Genomic DNA, 16,640 nt, shown 5'->3' on the forward strand with positions numbered 1-16,640 from the left:
CAGACGTAGCACAAAGGCACTTCCAGCTCCTTAAAATCAAAAATAGGTCTATAGCGAAACAGCCATTTCACTGGAAACTCAAAAGCCAGAGATTTGTCAGGAGTTATCTGGCATACCTTCAACGCAGTGACACCGATGCTAGACATCATTGCTTTTAATTCTCCATGGAGTTTTTTTTTAATGTACTTAATGCTGCTTGATGAGAGGTTTTTGTATAGAAATACGCCTGTCACCTAACCTTTTATGTTAATCTCTAGGGAGCAGCGAGAGCAGCTTATCCTCACTGAAATAAGGTTTATAGTAAGAAAACTGTCATGTAATAGCATTTACCTACCGAAGGCAACAAGTTGAGTTCGAGCAACAGCACGAGGGCTCAGCCGAGAGAGGACTGCATTTACCGATGTTAATTAAAGACATCATTCACAGGCTTGTAAGTTTAGGTCCTGGAAATGCAGATTTAAATCTTCCTGTCATACCACTAAAGTGTAGCTTTGGCTGCAGCCCGCCATCCCTCAGTGACTCTTGTTTGTAGCGTTCTATTCCTGATTCCTGCACTCAACAAATGCAGTTTGTAACATCAGTGGCAAATTAGGTGCATTATTCAGCATGCTAATCAGCATTAACTCAGTAAATGCACTCGGGTTTTTCTTTTCCCATTTGACTAATAATATTAAAACCTCAGGAAAAAAGGATCTTAAGTGTGCATTTGATTGCTATATCATGCAACCTCAGTGTGACATAACATTTAAAACCCTCTCTTACTATGTTGCAGCCAAAAAGAGGAACCATTTCCTTTGAATGTTCCAAGCAGACGATGTGGAAGTGAAGAGGCAATACTGCTTTTATGGCAGTAGAAATTAACATAATGAAAAATGTAATGAGGGTTTTTTTTTCTGCCAAAAAACTCTCAGTTGTTTCCCACAGAAAAAAACATGATACCAGTACAAGCAACACAGAGATTATAAATGTGTTTACGCCTTATTGAAATTGGTGTTTTGTTTGTTTGTTTTTTGCAAAGATCATTTCAGGTAAATGAAAAAAGCCAAGCCATCAATGGAAGGACTTGTAGACATTTTTGAGTCAAAGTGTATCAATGCTTTTTTTGTGTTTTTAATGAGCCTTTATTTGTGTTTTTCCAGAATATTCCTGCCCTACCTTGCGGTAAAGCTCTTTACTCCTATGAGGGCAAGGAACCAGGCGACCTGCAGTTCTCCAAGGGTGACATCATAATCCTGCGACGCAAGGTGGATGACAACTGGTACCACGGCGAGCTAAACGGTTGCCATGGTTTCCTTCCTGCGAGTTACATCCAGTTGCTGCGTCCCCTGAGCCAGACTCCGCCCCAGGGAAAAGCACTGTACGACTTTGAGGTCAAAAACAAGGACCAAGATAAAGATTGTCTGGCCTTCAGCAAGGTAACACACACACTTTCAGCGGGGACACTTGATAACACTCTAACACACAGTCATTAACATGATTGGTTTTTACGCGTAACAAGAATCTCAAATTGGCATGAAATCAAGCCCAGACCACACAGGCTGGCTAACATTAGCAATATTTACCTCCAGCTGCCTCGCCAAATTTAGCATCCCAACATTTCACATTTGATGACTCCCTTCCTCCGAGCACAAAGGCGATACTCTGGCCTGACCTCTGCACACCTCAGCCTCGGGATGTTTAGCACTACTAGTGTAAGAAAGACCCTGCAGATGCCACAGAAAGGAGAGAGAGCTGTCTCTTTACGTTATTTTTCAGTTTGTTGCTAGTCTCTCTTAAAGGCGGAGCTCCAAAAACAACCACAGCTGTTGGTTCAGCTCTGATTTTGGTTTGTCTGTCACAGGATAACTCAGGATGATGTGGAAGGATTTTGCCGAAATTTGGTAGGATGAGTTAAGGAATAGTACAGTAGATGTTGGAATTCTTTGGCATCCTTGACTTGGTTTGTGAAGCTGGAGAGGAGATGAGAGGCCTTGGTGGAGGCCCCTGCTCTCTGCGTGTCCTGTAGTTATTGCTGGGCTGCAGCTCATGTTGTTGTTGTAACTCTGACGCTAAGCCTGGGACTGTGGTTGGCCATTCTTAAGTGCTGTGATTAGCATCCACTGATAAAGCATTAGTAAAGTATGACACCCGCTATGTGACTCCAATGGATTTGACACGTGTGTCATCACATACCTCAGGAGTTCTGGAATCACTTCAGCTGTCACACACACACACACACACACACACACACACACACACACACACACACACACACACACACACACACACACACAGATCCTCCCTGTAGTTACACACACAATTTTTATATATCACAGCCTTCACCATGTGGTCATTATTACTGTGGCCAGAGTTACAGTCATTCCATTCCTACACTCATAATCACAGAATAGTCTGCCAGAGTCACAGCAGCACCTGCTCATGATGCAGTTTTGATAGAAGTTAAATTGGGTTTTGTTTTGTGTGTGTGTGTGTGTGTGTGTGTGCGCGCGCGCGCGTGTGTGTGTGTCTAGTTTGTCTGAGTGATGATTTGAAGTGACAACTCTGTTTATGACCACTCCAAGATACTTTTCAGATTTTTTTTCAGTGCTGTACAACCTCCAGAAAGGGTGGTTTCTAGAGTACATGGTCAAGTCTTGTCTCCTAACATTGCCACAAAGACAAGGGTGTGTTTGTTTTTTGCATAGACTTCAAAATCTGTGACAAATGCCACTGTTCAATGATAAATAAAAATAATATAACATGTTATATTTGTTATACATATTTAACAATATGTCATATTTATCCTCTACCATGGACCACCATGTAAAAACTAATAAATTATATTTTTTTGTAGTCTTCTTCCTTGGCATATGACAAGCCTGAATTGAACTCTTTTTTCCATCAAAAGTCTTCTTGTGTTGCGACTGTTACTCTTCTTTTTTGTGCTGCTTGGCACGTCCTCTCTGCTGACACACACAAAGCAAATCAACACGATGTTCGGTCAGTTGGTGAGTGAGTTACCGAGAAGATCATCCTATTATTTTATCTTGTATGAAGTTCTCGCTCTCAAACGGGAGTTTCTGAAAAGAGCCGAATTAATGAAATAGCTCATTTGCGTCCAACCCATCACTTAACTGCTGGCAGTGTGCAGAACAACCGTCTTCTGTGGATCTGTATGTATGCAGGAATGGTCTTGTTTCCAACAAAGTCGAGAAAAATTCTTCTCAAAGGATTCAAAGAGGAACATGCAAGCAAACGGAACGGATCCAGATCTGGTTTCCTTCTCATAACAGTTGAAACACTCTCCTGCTTTCATTAGGTTTTCTGAGAGTCTAATGCCCCTGGACTCAGAAGGCCTCTCAAAAGCAGGTGAAGTTTGCCCTCATCAGTTTCAGTGTGCATCGTCACATGCAGCGTGTTATAGAGTGCAGCATTCATCGTCTGAACAGCGTTTAGAGTTCAGACTGGAGTCGACCAATCCTCAATCGTTCATCTCATTCAGAGACGACACCATCAGGCTCTCAAGTTCTTTGTTGACTGATTATACAACAGCCCAACTTGTCAAGGAAAGCTGTGAAGTGTTTGGTGTCTGCGAAGTGCTAGACTGCATCTGATAGAGACAAAGCCAACCTACAGTTGAGAAAATGTGAGGCCTGAGAACGTTCTTTTGACTTTTGAGTACACTTAAGCTTCTTTTTTTTCTGCTACAGAGGCTCCATCAAACAGTTGTTCATAAAAGCATCATCAATACCATGTTCCGACAGGCAGTTCAATAGTTCACTCATGATTACATCTGCTATTATATTCTCTAACTTGTGGAGATCTGAGAAGAAGGTCAATGTCTCTGAGCTCTATTCTGAGGTAAACAATTAGACAAGACGTCTTGCTTAACAGGGCTCTTTCATCCACAGGGAGCTTGCAATGCTTGATTCATCTCTTTTGATACACAATATTTGGGGCATTTGAGTGGAGAATACAGCCAACATTTACACCATTTATTAAACCTCTGCTAGTTTAGCCTCAGATGATCAGAGTTAAGATGACAACTGATGAATTTCTGGGTCGAAGCTAACACTTTTAGCTTGTGTTTTAGAGAGCGTTTCACTCCCATTCTTTCTCATCTTTGTGTACACCTTCTGCCACTGAGACTAGTTGTCTAATGGTTTGTGCTCTGATTACACACAAAAAATTAAGCTGAACACGCCCTGAATGCACGGCGCCATCCACCAACTGCCTGGTACCGTAGAATAGGGCCCAATATCTCAGAAACGCCTAAAACAAACTCCTTCAAATTTCCAGTTAGGTTGTGTTTGTTAACTGGAACTTCTCCTCTTCTTCTCCACAAATTACAACCAGGACAGCTGACTGTCTGTTTCACAAACTCTGTGGTTTTACTAGTTTGGGGCTTCACATGACATTATACCAAAGCTCTCTATTAGTCCTCTGCAGCCAGCGGTGCACCACCTATGTGTCAGTAATCCTGTAAGTTACAGGGTAAAGCCAAAACTAAACACAACGTTAAAACCCAGACTGAACAAAATAATGTCATACAAGCGATGTTTTTAATCAAAATAAGTTGGAAGTCAGCACTAAACGTGGTGCATCATCTGAATCTGGCTCATGCGCGTGTTTAAAGCGCTTCATTCCAGTGTGATTCAGATCAACAGGCATTCACCAGTGCAGCGCGTAGGTCCCGTTATTTTGCATTTTAGAGCTAAATTAATCAACAGGTCGATGATCGAGGATAACACAAAGCCATACACTCACGCGGAGACACAAGCCCCTGTGGAGTGCTGTATGCATGTTGTCATGCAGAATCAGTGTGTGTTAGATTGTTTTCTCAGTGTGAAAGGTAATCACACAGTATGACTAATAGATATCCATTTACCAGAATTATGTTATCACTGCTGTCCCTAATGATCCAACCTAGACCCTCATACTCATGAGAGGAGGATTTAAAAAAACACTCTCATGTTGTGTGTGGGGGCATGTAGATGTATACCGTAAAGATGTAGTGTGTGTAGGATGTGATACTGGCAATATTATATCATATACACCTCGCAGTACGAACACTTCAGGAATTTGCTTGGTTATGCATTGGAAGTACAGTATTAAGATTACTTAAGATTTTTTTGTGAACAATTCTGAACATGTTTTTCTCTCTGAATTCACTCTGAAATATTTGTCTTTTCTCCACAAAAAAATGTCTTGAATGCCAAATACTTTAAGTTAGAAAAAAAAATCTGGTTTGAGTATGTTTTTTTAAATGCATGCAAAGTTGTCGGTTTAATACACCACTCCCTCCGTCACACAGACACACACACGCGCACACACACACACTCATTGAGTGAGATATTTAAATCAAAGTTCGATCGCAAGCCTCATTAACTACTTCCCGAAGCTGCCTTCACAAGATAAGAGATGTTCTCCTCCATCACTGTGAGGTGAGGTGATAACATGCGGAGGAGGAGAGTGGAGGGTGAAGTCAGGTTTGTAGGGAACAAAGATGGCGGCATTCACGGCTACGTTTCCTGTAGTGTTGGATTTAGTCCATAAATTATACTCCTGTCATAAACAGATAGGGTCAAAGTTCAGATTTGGACCTTTTTTTTTTAATTAAAATACCTGGGGGGGATCTGGATTTTTTTTTTTATTAATTTAATTACCCCAAATTATAATTCGACATCGTTAGCCATTTGAACAGGCCATTTTTAATTTCTCAAAAATAAGCTTTTAGAACTCAGTTGCATTTCAATGTTGTTGCATTTATCTCTGACACAAATATTATGTAGGATAAAAAATAAAAGCTTTACTCAACTCTTAATTCTGAAACATCAAACCTGTGCAGCCCTACAGACATGATGTGACTTGTGGATTTACCTCTCGTGTGTTTAGCTTTCAGTAGATATTTAAATAGACCTTAATATGAAAAAAAATGCTTTTTCCTAATAGTTTTAGAAATAAATAAGACACAGATGATTGTTTTAGTTGCTGATGTACATGGAACCGAAGCTTTGATGGAGGTTTACTCATAAAATCACACCAAAAAGACATTAAGTGATGCATGAGTGGATAGTGTGTGTGTGTGTGTGTGTGTGTGTGTGCGTGTGTGTGCGTGTGTGTGTTTAATATTGCTCTCTTCCTCTCTCTCAGGATGAAGTTTTGACAGTAATAAGGCGAGTGGATGAGAACTGGGCAGAAGGCATGCTGGGAGACAAGATTGGTATCTTCCCCATTCTCTATGTGGAGGTAAACGTCCCACACAAACACACACTCAGACACAGACAAACACACACACACACAAAACCACAGGATATGTAAAAATAAGCAATTTATTTTAATTTGTAAATGTTGGTGTTTAAGCAGAGGCAGGAAACAAGGGCCATGTTCGCCTTTGTGGTCTATCCTTTGTGAAAATCTGTGGATTTCCTGTTAAAAGTGAAGATTTCAGGATACTAGCGCTGTTGTATTTCTTTCACTGGAGAGGAATTAGACTTTTTAGGTAGTAAAAAAGGCAATGCCCAGATAATAAAAAACCATGCACATTTGCTTTGTCTTTATCAAATATTTATCAACTCTTTGTGCCATAACTTTAGTTTCTAGATCCAAGTTGAGAACATAATCCCTGTTTCATTAAAAAAAAAAAAATTGTGACAGGGGACACTCAGGGTTTGACTCTCAAATATGATGTTCACAAAATTACCTGTTTGACCGAGGGGATCCTATTAGAAAGAGATGCATCAATAATTTAGGCTTCTCCATCACTTTGACACAGCAGGGGCATGAGGGCACTTCAAGTGTGTGTGTGTGTGTGTGTGTGTGTGTGTGTGTGTGTGTGTGTGTGTGTGTGTGTGTGTGTATACAGCCTAATGAAAAAGGCCCAGCTGGACTTCTTTTGAGAGGCGTGTGTGTGTGTGTGTGTGTGTGTGTGTGTGTGTGTGTGTGTGTGTGTGTGTGTGCGCGCGCGCACACACACGCGATGGATTATCACAGATGTGAGCAATTAATATCAACCATGGGCACATTTTTTTCTCAGTACTGTTTACAGAGGTATTCACACATGACGTCACAGGTGTGAGAAATCACTGTGGTTACTCCAACAGAGGAGCAGAAAGATGAGCAGCAGCAGCATTAGTTCAACATGGAGGCATTGAAAACACACACACACACACACACGCAAGAACAACAACTTGAGGGATGAGCTTTTAAACGTATATTCTAACGTATCTGATGAGCAGAATATTTGTTTTATTCAAAATAAATCCACACAGCCATGCTGACAGCTAGTTGCTAATGTTAGCTTTGCTGATGATGCCCCCTGCCAAACAGGGTCAGATCGTTTTGGCGTTCATCATGGCGTTCATTTGGACTGTACTCTTAATGATGTCACTAGAGCTGTGAGGATTCAACATGGCACAGACAGCATCAATAGGGTTGTAACATTATTTATAAATTAAATATTTCTTCCTGACTTCATAATTTTCTAGTCTATATTCTATTTCTATTAAGTCTCAAGCTCTGATCTGCCATATTTTCCTTTCCACCTGACCTCCAACGTTACATGGACAGATCCACTTGAAAGGGAGGTAACAGAGCCTCCAGTCAGATGCACCGGTCCAACAAACGGCAGGCTTGGTCATTTTTTGGTCCCCCACGAATTGTTTCCCACATTTCTTGTGGTGGTGGCAGTGGTTTTATGGCCACTAACTGGGCCGCAAACTGGGTCACGAACTGGCCCCTTTTTTACATTAGCCAGAACTGCCAAATGACCGTGTCTGTCTTCAACCAAAAAGGGTGTCAGTCGCTTCAGTGGTTGAGTTAATGCTAAACTATAATCCCAGAGCGGGATCAAACATTGATCAGTACAGGTCAGATTCACACCTTGTTTTTTGTTGTTGTTGTTGTTTTAAAATCGGGGACAATAAAAAATCTGAAAACTCCACATCAGTGTCCATGGATATCTGGTTCTGATACATATGGTGACTCTGTGTGGCCTTAATATGAGCAGATTATCATTTGTTTTCCTCCCAGTTTTGTATTTTTTAACTACAGGCCACAGTCTGCATGTCTCCATTGGTGTTGTGGGAGAAAGTAACAAAACTACCGCCTTGTTGTTTAGTTCCTGATGTGTTATGATTTAACAGCTCTGGAAAGTTATCATGACAACAATCCTTTTATTCTCTGTCTCAGCGGTCATGAGGTTGACATTATCTTCCTGGTATGTGCGTGTATTTACAACGCTGCAATTTCAGGGCAGCGTGTGGTTGCTTTTACTGCCCATTGAGTTGCAGCAACATTTCAAAATAAACTTCCTTTGAAAGGTTACTTCTTACTGAGTATTGACGTATTTACAACTTCTTAACAATAAGGTATAAATATCTCAAACACATAATTGTGTTGAGGTTTTATGTCATCCTTCAATTGTTTGTGTTGGGTTCAAGTGTGTGTGAGCTGAACTTCTAATTGGTGTGTATGGAAATTGATTTTTGGTATGTTGTTTTGACTGTAGGATGGGTGTTCGGTTGTATGAATGTCGAAACACTTACAGTCGAGGTTTTGAGTTGAGTTCAGATGTGAGGTTATTTTAGGACAATGTTGAGTTTGATTTGCATGGTTGGGAAGCAAATTTAGAGCTGACCTGGTTTGATTATTTTTTTGTTTTTGGGGTGTAGCGGGTTGGAAAGCAACATCAACATGCTGCTAATGCAATGTAATGATGTTAAAGTGCTTCTTTTTTATAAAAAGTACATCAATTCTTGACTTAAAGGCCTTAGCTTAGAAAATTACTGGTCATTATTACCTAAATATGAGCATCTTTATGTCAAAAGTAGTATTTTATTTTGCCAAAAGCACCTAGATAAAAACGGTTGGACCACTCATGGGCATACATACCCACACACACACACACAAACAAACTCACCCTGATTTCATGAAAAACAAAGGTTTTTGTGCATGTGAGGTGAGTGCCACACATCAGTTCAGTCACTGTAGTGGAAATGCACCAGGTTTGAGGCACAAATGTGTGTTGCCCAGCTTACTGACCCTCTGTGTGTATGTGTGTGTCCTGTACTAGCCTAGCTACACTGCAGCCTCAATCCATCAAGCTAATTAGCATATGATCTGGGTTTGATTAGCATATTTATTAATATGTAAATGTAACATTGACGACACTGAGCCCAGACAGGGCTCTCCTTTACACTCTCTCTCTCTCTCTCTCTCTCTCTCTCTCTCTCTCTCTCTCTTACACTCTCTCAAAATAACTTTCAAAATTCACTCTCTCCAGGGAGTGTTCAAATGTTTGAGGTTAAGCTCAGCAGATGTGACTGCGATTGAAGTTTGTTGGTGGGCTGCAGCTGATGGTGTCTGTAAATGTATGTGTTTATGTGTCTCTATCACCCTGTAAGTCTTTGGGGAATCAATTTAAGTCAATGTAATGTCCTCTAAAGTGAAGGGAACATCCCTCTGTGTGTGTGTGTGTGTGTGTGTGTGTGTGTGTGTGTGTGTGTGTGTGTGTGTGTGTGTGTGTGTGTGTGTGTGTGTGTGAGATCATGTAATGTTAGTAAAAACAGGAGAGGAGTTACTGCACAGCACAGAGCACACACCAGAGACCAAGTAGCATTAGCTACATCAATGAGCTGGCAACAGAACTGCTTGACTTCCAGTCAGTTTTTCAGAGTAAAGTTCACTGATAAAACGAGGGTTGGAAGTTGATGAGATCTCATTCCTAAAAGCAAGTGTCAGAAGCAGATTGTTCCTTCTACAACTGACACATCCTGGTCAGTCCCAAGAAGATTGGTTGGACAATAGAAACGAAGCCAAGCTTTGTTTAGTTACATGACCAGTTTGATCTCTGAGGTTTTCTTGGTGTTTCATTCTTGTTGTGGACTCGCAGTCTGAAGAAGAAACTTTGATGATGTGTGTGTATAAGTACCAATACTGATTATTGATAACTACAGTTGTACAACCACTAATTATGTTTTTACGTGTTTTATGATAGTATCTGTCAGATCTGCTTGCTCAGGGGGGTTAGGGTTGAATGAGGGTTTGTTCCATTGAAAAATGTCATCTTCAGAGTTTTTAAACCAGAAAATGTTTAATTTTTTTATTCATTTTTCATTTTGAGTGGTTTTCTCACTCCCATATGGTTACTCAGTAAATGTATTTCTGAATGTGCTACTGACATGAAATTTTCACCAGGTGTCAGGAACAACCCATGCAACCCACACATGCAAAGAAAGCAAACCTTAGATGTCCATGAATTATGTTTAATAAAATGGAATGACACAAGGAAAAAAGTATTGAGCACACTACTTAAATTTATTTAATACATTGTACAAAAGCCTTTGTTGGTAATAACAGCTTCAAGATGCCTCCTATATGGAGAAACTAGTTCTTTCCATCGATCTTCTTTTGGATTTGAGTCTTGATGTACCCTGTTTTTTCCTTTCACACTCTGCCACACTGCCTCTCCTTGCTGCCTCTCCTCCACCACAGGTGCAGTGTCCACACCTGGCTTGTCAACAGCGTAGCCCCTTTCCCTCATGTCCCTCACAGTTTCCCTTCCCTTTTGTATGTCTTCACTCCGTTGTTCCAGTGTATTCATATTTTGGTGAGCAGTGTATGAAAGCAGATTCCTTTTTCCTTCAGTAATTTTTTTCTTTTCTGGGTGATTTCTGTTAGATAAACATGGTCAAAGATGATTTGTTTGCCACCCTGCTTGAATCTTTTTCTCCCAGACTATCTTCAGAATACTTTCATTCGTCTCAAACTGTAGGAAGATGACCACGATCGATCTGGGGCTCGGTTTATGAGTGAGGGCTCAATGGGCTCGCTGGATCTGGAGATTGGTCCCCTCAGGGAGCTTGAGATTGGTTTTTAGAAGTGGCTCCAAATATCTGACTGTTGGACTCCCTTCCGTGTACTCTAGTAGACTGAAGACTCTCATGTTGTTTCTCCTGTATCTCCCATCAAGATAGGTTCATTTTTCTTGCATTCAGCATGTTTGCTCCATCATCTCCGTTAGCACATCATTAGCATCCGTCTTCTACTATTCAACCTCTGCTATGCGTGCCAGAGCCTCGCTGATTTTCACCTGCTGGGCCTGTTGCTCTCAGTTATTCTCTGTTAGCTTTTGGTCTTTTTCTTGTTGGAGGTTGGATACTTCTTCTTTCATCTCTTCTTTAACTCCTTTCCACACCACTTGCCGATGAATTTCAGGACATCCAAACACTCTGGATCATGAGTGGTCTTTGCCGTCATGAGGAATTTGCTCCAGTCTGCTTGGTTGGCTGCTTTACCCTCGATTCCGGAATCTATTTTTTTTTCGTCAGAACAGGGTAGCCTGTGACAACACATGGTAGTGAGACATTGCCAGTATCCGCAGCCACCAAGGAAGCTTCATATATATTCCTCTTGTCACGTGGCAGAACACGATTTAAATCATGTTTCGTGGCCGTCAGCACCCAATCACGGAGCTGCTCCTTCTTTGTGTCCGTAACACACAGCTTGGTGCGAACTGGGACTTCAAAGGGAATGTCAGTCCCCAAGAAGTCTGAGTAATCCAGCGCATCCAGAGAGCCCTCATCAAAACCCTTACACACATCCAAGACGTGGTTGAGGAAGATGTAGGCCATATTCTCCCAGCCAACAGTCATGCAGGCCAGTACAGCCTCATAGAAAGCCCTGACCACAGGGACCAATTCAGTGTGACGCAGCAGAGACACTGACAGTTTGGCTGATAGACTGTTCAGCTGATCAATTCCGGTAGTGGCACATCTTGTGGCATTGTAGTGCGCAATTAACAGCATCTGCTCAAACTCTTTATGAGCCTCAGGGTAGTTTGTGGCTGACTTAGAGATGTTCTCACACAGCTGATGAAGAAAATTGCGGACGTCTGCCCAAATGTGATAACACTCTTTTCCAATGGTGTTGGGAAGGTTGACTATCTTATGGAACAGGTGCTTGTAGATATTAAAGTTCTGAGAGTTAGCTGGTGCTCCATAATTAATGTAGAGCTGCAGAGCCTTTAGAACCTCTTCCTCATCGATGAGGTGCTTGGCATACAAAGCAACATACTTATGGAGGACCATGGAGCTCTGTTTAGATGTGGTCTCCAGACATTTTTCCCACTGGCCTCTCTTCACATACCTATCCAGAGAAGCCATGACATCCATATTCACTCGAGGGTCCACTTTGCCTTGGTCCTTAAGGTGTTTTCTGAACCTCTGGTTTTATAGCGTGGATCAATCTCTTCGGCTACGCTCTTGGCTTTGTTCCACTCTTCACCCTCAATAAGAATATCAATTGACTCTCTGACCAGGTGCATCTCCAAGAGGAGTACAGCAGCAGCACTGAACTTCCTCAGCTGTGTGAGGCGACGTCCCACTTCCTGGATCACCTCCTTTGCTCGCTCTTCACTGAGGAATTGACACAATTCTGCAGCCTTCATCCAGCATTTCTCCATTAGGTCAGTGTTAGAGTCGTCTTTCACCTCGAGATAACACTTCACTGCTCGGGAATATTCACCCATTTGTTCCCACTCCTTGGCTTGTGTCAGCCAGTCTTCCACACACTGGTTTCCCCTCTTGGCCAGCTCCTTCTCATATTCATCCTGAAGCATGGAGATTTTATGGGGAATATATTCCTTACAGATCCGCATAGCATCACTCCACATATCGGCATCTTTGTAATAATTTACATCCAGGTCAGGTCTCTGAGCTCGAAGTAGGAAGGCTTCAGCCTTTTTGTACTCTTTCTTTTTAAAGCAGTGCTTGGCTTGGCCAACTAGAACCTGGGAGACACACTCCAGATCATGGCTCTCAGCCACCCTCCGCGCATCGTCCCATTCTTCGTTGTGGACATACACGAGTACAGCCCCTTTTGGCTTTCCCGCTTTGATGAACTCAGCCTCAGCAAACTTGCCCTCATTTTTCAAATACAACCTCTATGAGGCATTCATCTACTTTATACCTATGATTTCTATCACCCTCTTTCACAAGTACATGTGTTTTCTCATCTGCTCCATCTAGAAACTGAATGGCAATGAACTACTCTCCTGGAGGATTTGAAAACAACGTGGGAAAAATATGATGGTGTTGTGAACCCAGATACGACAGCGTTTAGTTTTCCGACGTATTTCGGCCTTCCACAGCAGGTGCAACGCAGCAGTTCTTTGAATACCCATGGTGAAATGGCCGAAAGACACGAGAGTCGCTACTCGGGCAAGTGAGTGAATTTGCGTACTCGTATGAATGACAGAAATGGACACAAAGTTTCGGTCAAACTTTCAAAATTCGCATTCGCGTTTGGTGTGAACATACAGCGTGTGTGTGTGTGTGTGTGTGGGGGGGGGGGGGGGGTTAGTGCCCAGAGGCCTCATACATTCTTGATCTGTGCCCAAACACACACACCGGGTACTCCGCTTCTTCCCGCCGTCCAAAGGCATGCAATTGGGGACGAGGCTGATTGATACTCTAAATTGACCGTAGGTGTGACTGTGAGTGTGAATGGTTGTCTGTCTCCATGTGTTGGCCCTGTGATGGACTGGCGACCTGTCCAGGGTGAACCCCGCCTCTCGCCCGTAGCCGCTGGGATAGGCTCCAGCCCCCCTTCGACCCTTAACTGGGATAAGCGGAAGACAATAGATAGATGGATGGATGGATGGATGGATGTTGTCTACACCTGCCAGTCTTCCTGCGATCCAACTTCCCATTGTCACATCGCTCATCTCATTGTCATCCCCACCATACACAGCCAGCCAGCCAGCCAGCCTCCCTCACACGAACAGATTTACTTAACTAAGAAAAAACACGAATAAATGTATTTATACCCTTTATGAGCCGCCATTATAACATCAGGAATTTGAAGTTTTATTAAACACATGCTTCTGCGATCTTTGCTTCCCTTTTGCTCTTTCGAGACAAGTATTAATGTTTCACAGGGAATACGTACACCGCCATGTATAGTATACTGTATGCAGTCTGTGCAGAAAGACTTAATGTGAGTTTCAAACAGCACATTCATAGAAAAAGAGGAATGTAACGTGTTGCGCATGTGGGGCAGGGGGGTGCAGGTTTTCACTATTTTTACCATTAAATTTGACAGATTCTTACTTTTCGTGCCGAAGAGATGTTCCTGTCATGTTTTTACCATCAACCTCAACACGTTTAGATGCCCATCTTTGAGGTGCCTGCTGTACATGAATGAGACACATAAGAGAAAGCGAGCGCATGTAGTGGAAGTGCTTGGTGAGGCCGTGGGCATTCACTGACAAGCAGCGGGAGCTAGTTCCGGAGTGGTGAGAAGCAGCGTGAGCTTCGGAGTAAGTAGAAAAGATAAGCAGCAGCTTGTTTTATAAGGACCACTGAGATGAGTGATTGAACGGTACATGGACCATGTGCCTGTAAAACAGCTGAAGCGCCTGCCTAAACTACCATGAAGCTCCGTAATTGTCAAACACACTGTAATTGTTCAACAAGCTGACAAGTTCCTCCATTTGTATTCAAGATGCGCTCACAGCCTCAGGCTCATACACGGTGGCACATTTTGGGTGGAAGTAATTTCGTATGGTGCACCCGGCTCCTTATTTCCACGATTATTATCATTATTTTTTTTATTATTGATGCCTCATTGAAGAAGATGCATCAGGGGAGACAGGGTCATATATTGTCAAAGTCTTTTAGATATCCTCAGATCATACTGTCAAAAACTGCATTCCAATGAAAAACAAAGTCTCAAGCGTGTATTTTGAATTTATTTCATTTTTATATCTTACATCAGCACAGAATTATAAACACTGAAATAGTGAATGGGACTATCACCAAACAAGCTGTCACACTAAGCGAGTGCAAATGTCACATGTGATTTTGGAATAACACAAGAACATGTCTTTGTTTCTTTTTTTTCTTTTTTCAATAATTGTCATTTAGAATTTCCTAGAAGGCTCCCGCATACCATCTAACATGTGATGTGTTTATATGGGATGTGCCGGTACCATACCTTCATATATATATATATATATATATATATATATATATATATATAAAAAACTAAAATGATGAAAACAAACTCCTGACCATATCAGAGGTATCATCAGACAGAAGAGCAATACTATGTGTGGGTTTTTTTTTTCCATATGATATTAAATCAAATTGATGATCCCGCTATTAAAAACGATCATGAAAAATCATGCAGAGCAGCTTTGGGTAACACTGGTGATGTCAACAGCAGGAGAACGCTCAAAATCCTGCTTAAATCTCCTCAGAACACACAGTGGGGAACCCCTGAAGCACAAAGAGAGCCAGTGTAGCAGGTAGAAAGCCTGCTCCATCTCAAGGGTACATTAAGGGTTAATCCAGCTCAAGCAGAAATGCCTGATATCCTGTGGAAGGAGGCCGCTGCTTCTGGTTGATTAAGAGAGTTTTGCAGTTTATTATTTTCCTGTTTTTGTATTCATTACAAGTGACATACACGGATATGTTGTCAATGCTAAATCGTGCAGAAATGATAAATAGCTTATTAATTGTTGCTGACAATTTAATGAAGGAAATATTGTTAAGAGGATCTGTCTGGATTAAGATGGATAATTTAATTGCAGGGAGATCAAGATTGAGAGATTGTCTGCTGGGTGAGCTGGATTGACTGATTTCCCCCTGCATCGTCCTTCAGAAATCAAGACTGAAATCTCAACACCACTAACTGGGTTTATTTGTTGCTATAATCCAGACAAACCTAATGCCTTTTACATAAAGTTAAATGGTGATGACCTAGCTTAAACTTCTGTGTCGGTCGAGTGAAGAGAAGCAGCAGTATTGTATGAGTAGGTCTCCTTTAGAGAAGGAGAATGTTGGTTTAGGTTTTTAGAGGGTTGGTTCAAGCTAAGTGCATCCATACAAATGCATTATTAACAAAGACTGTTGCGCCATCACTGTCAGACATGAAAAAGTGTTCTTGAGCCAGACCTGATTTCTTTTACCCAAGGCTGTGCTGGAATGAAGCCACAGTGAAGCAGAAAGATGCTCCCCTTTGTGTGTGTAATTAACCTCATTGTATGTTTTACAGAGAGTGTGATGCACTGTTTCAGCTGTAAGAAATAATTGTGATGTCTCCTGTCCTCTTTTCTTCTCCTATTCTCTCCTCTCCTCCTTTCCTCTCCTCAGTTAAATGAAACAGCAAAGCAGTTGATGGAAATCGACAAACCCACCACGACTAGCGTGCCGGGTCCGAGCTCTGAGCCAGCCCCATTGGGCCCCTGCTCTCCTGGCCCCTCCCCCAGCTCCTCCCCGTCCAATGGGAATGGCTCCGGACATCGGAAAGGTGAAGGGAAGAAGAATGCAAAGAAGCGTCATTCGTTCACAGCCCTGTCTGTTAGCCAGAGGGCGGCGCAACTCAACAACAGACACAGTATGGAGATCTCCCACCCAGTCCTCATCAGCTCGTCTGACCCCAGGGCGGCTGCACGTATCCAGGTACACACACGCTCGCACACACACTCATTATAATGTGATGCTTTTTTGCTAAATCTGGTGTATATTGTGTTTTTATTCCATGTAAGTCATTAAAGTTCAATTACAAACTTTTTTTTTTAAACAAACAAAAAATCTTTTAAAAAGCAGTGGAATCTGACCATCTGAACTGGTTTCTTGACCTCTTCTGGCCTTGTA

At 42.0% G+C, this 16,640-nt stretch overlaps 1 protein-coding gene across 3 annotated transcripts in view; it reads left to right on the forward strand.

Moving 5' to 3' along the window:
* Positions 1–16,640, forward strand: part of LOC147251903 (E3 ubiquitin-protein ligase SH3RF3-like) — a 98,555-nt gene that overhangs the window by 58,423 nt on the left and 23,492 nt on the right. For all 3 annotated transcript variants that reach the window (XM_086219882.1, XM_086219881.1, XM_086219883.1), the window contains exons 2-4: positions 1,140–1,415; positions 6,133–6,228; positions 16,137–16,445. In XM_086219882.1, coding sequence (XP_086076008.1) covers positions 1,140–1,415; positions 6,133–6,228; positions 16,137–16,445 — 681 coding nt within the window. The remainder of the gene's footprint in view (positions 1–1,139; positions 1,416–6,132; positions 6,229–16,136; positions 16,446–16,640) is intronic.

The sequence above is a fragment of the Aulostomus chinensis genome, chromosome 12 (assembly GCF_037954235.1).
Source record: "Aulostomus chinensis isolate RoL2024-O1b breed Wild chromosome 12, RoL_Achi_v1.0, whole genome shotgun sequence".
Classification (NCBI taxonomy): domain Eukaryota; kingdom Metazoa; phylum Chordata; class Actinopteri; order Syngnathiformes; family Aulostomidae; genus Aulostomus; species Aulostomus chinensis.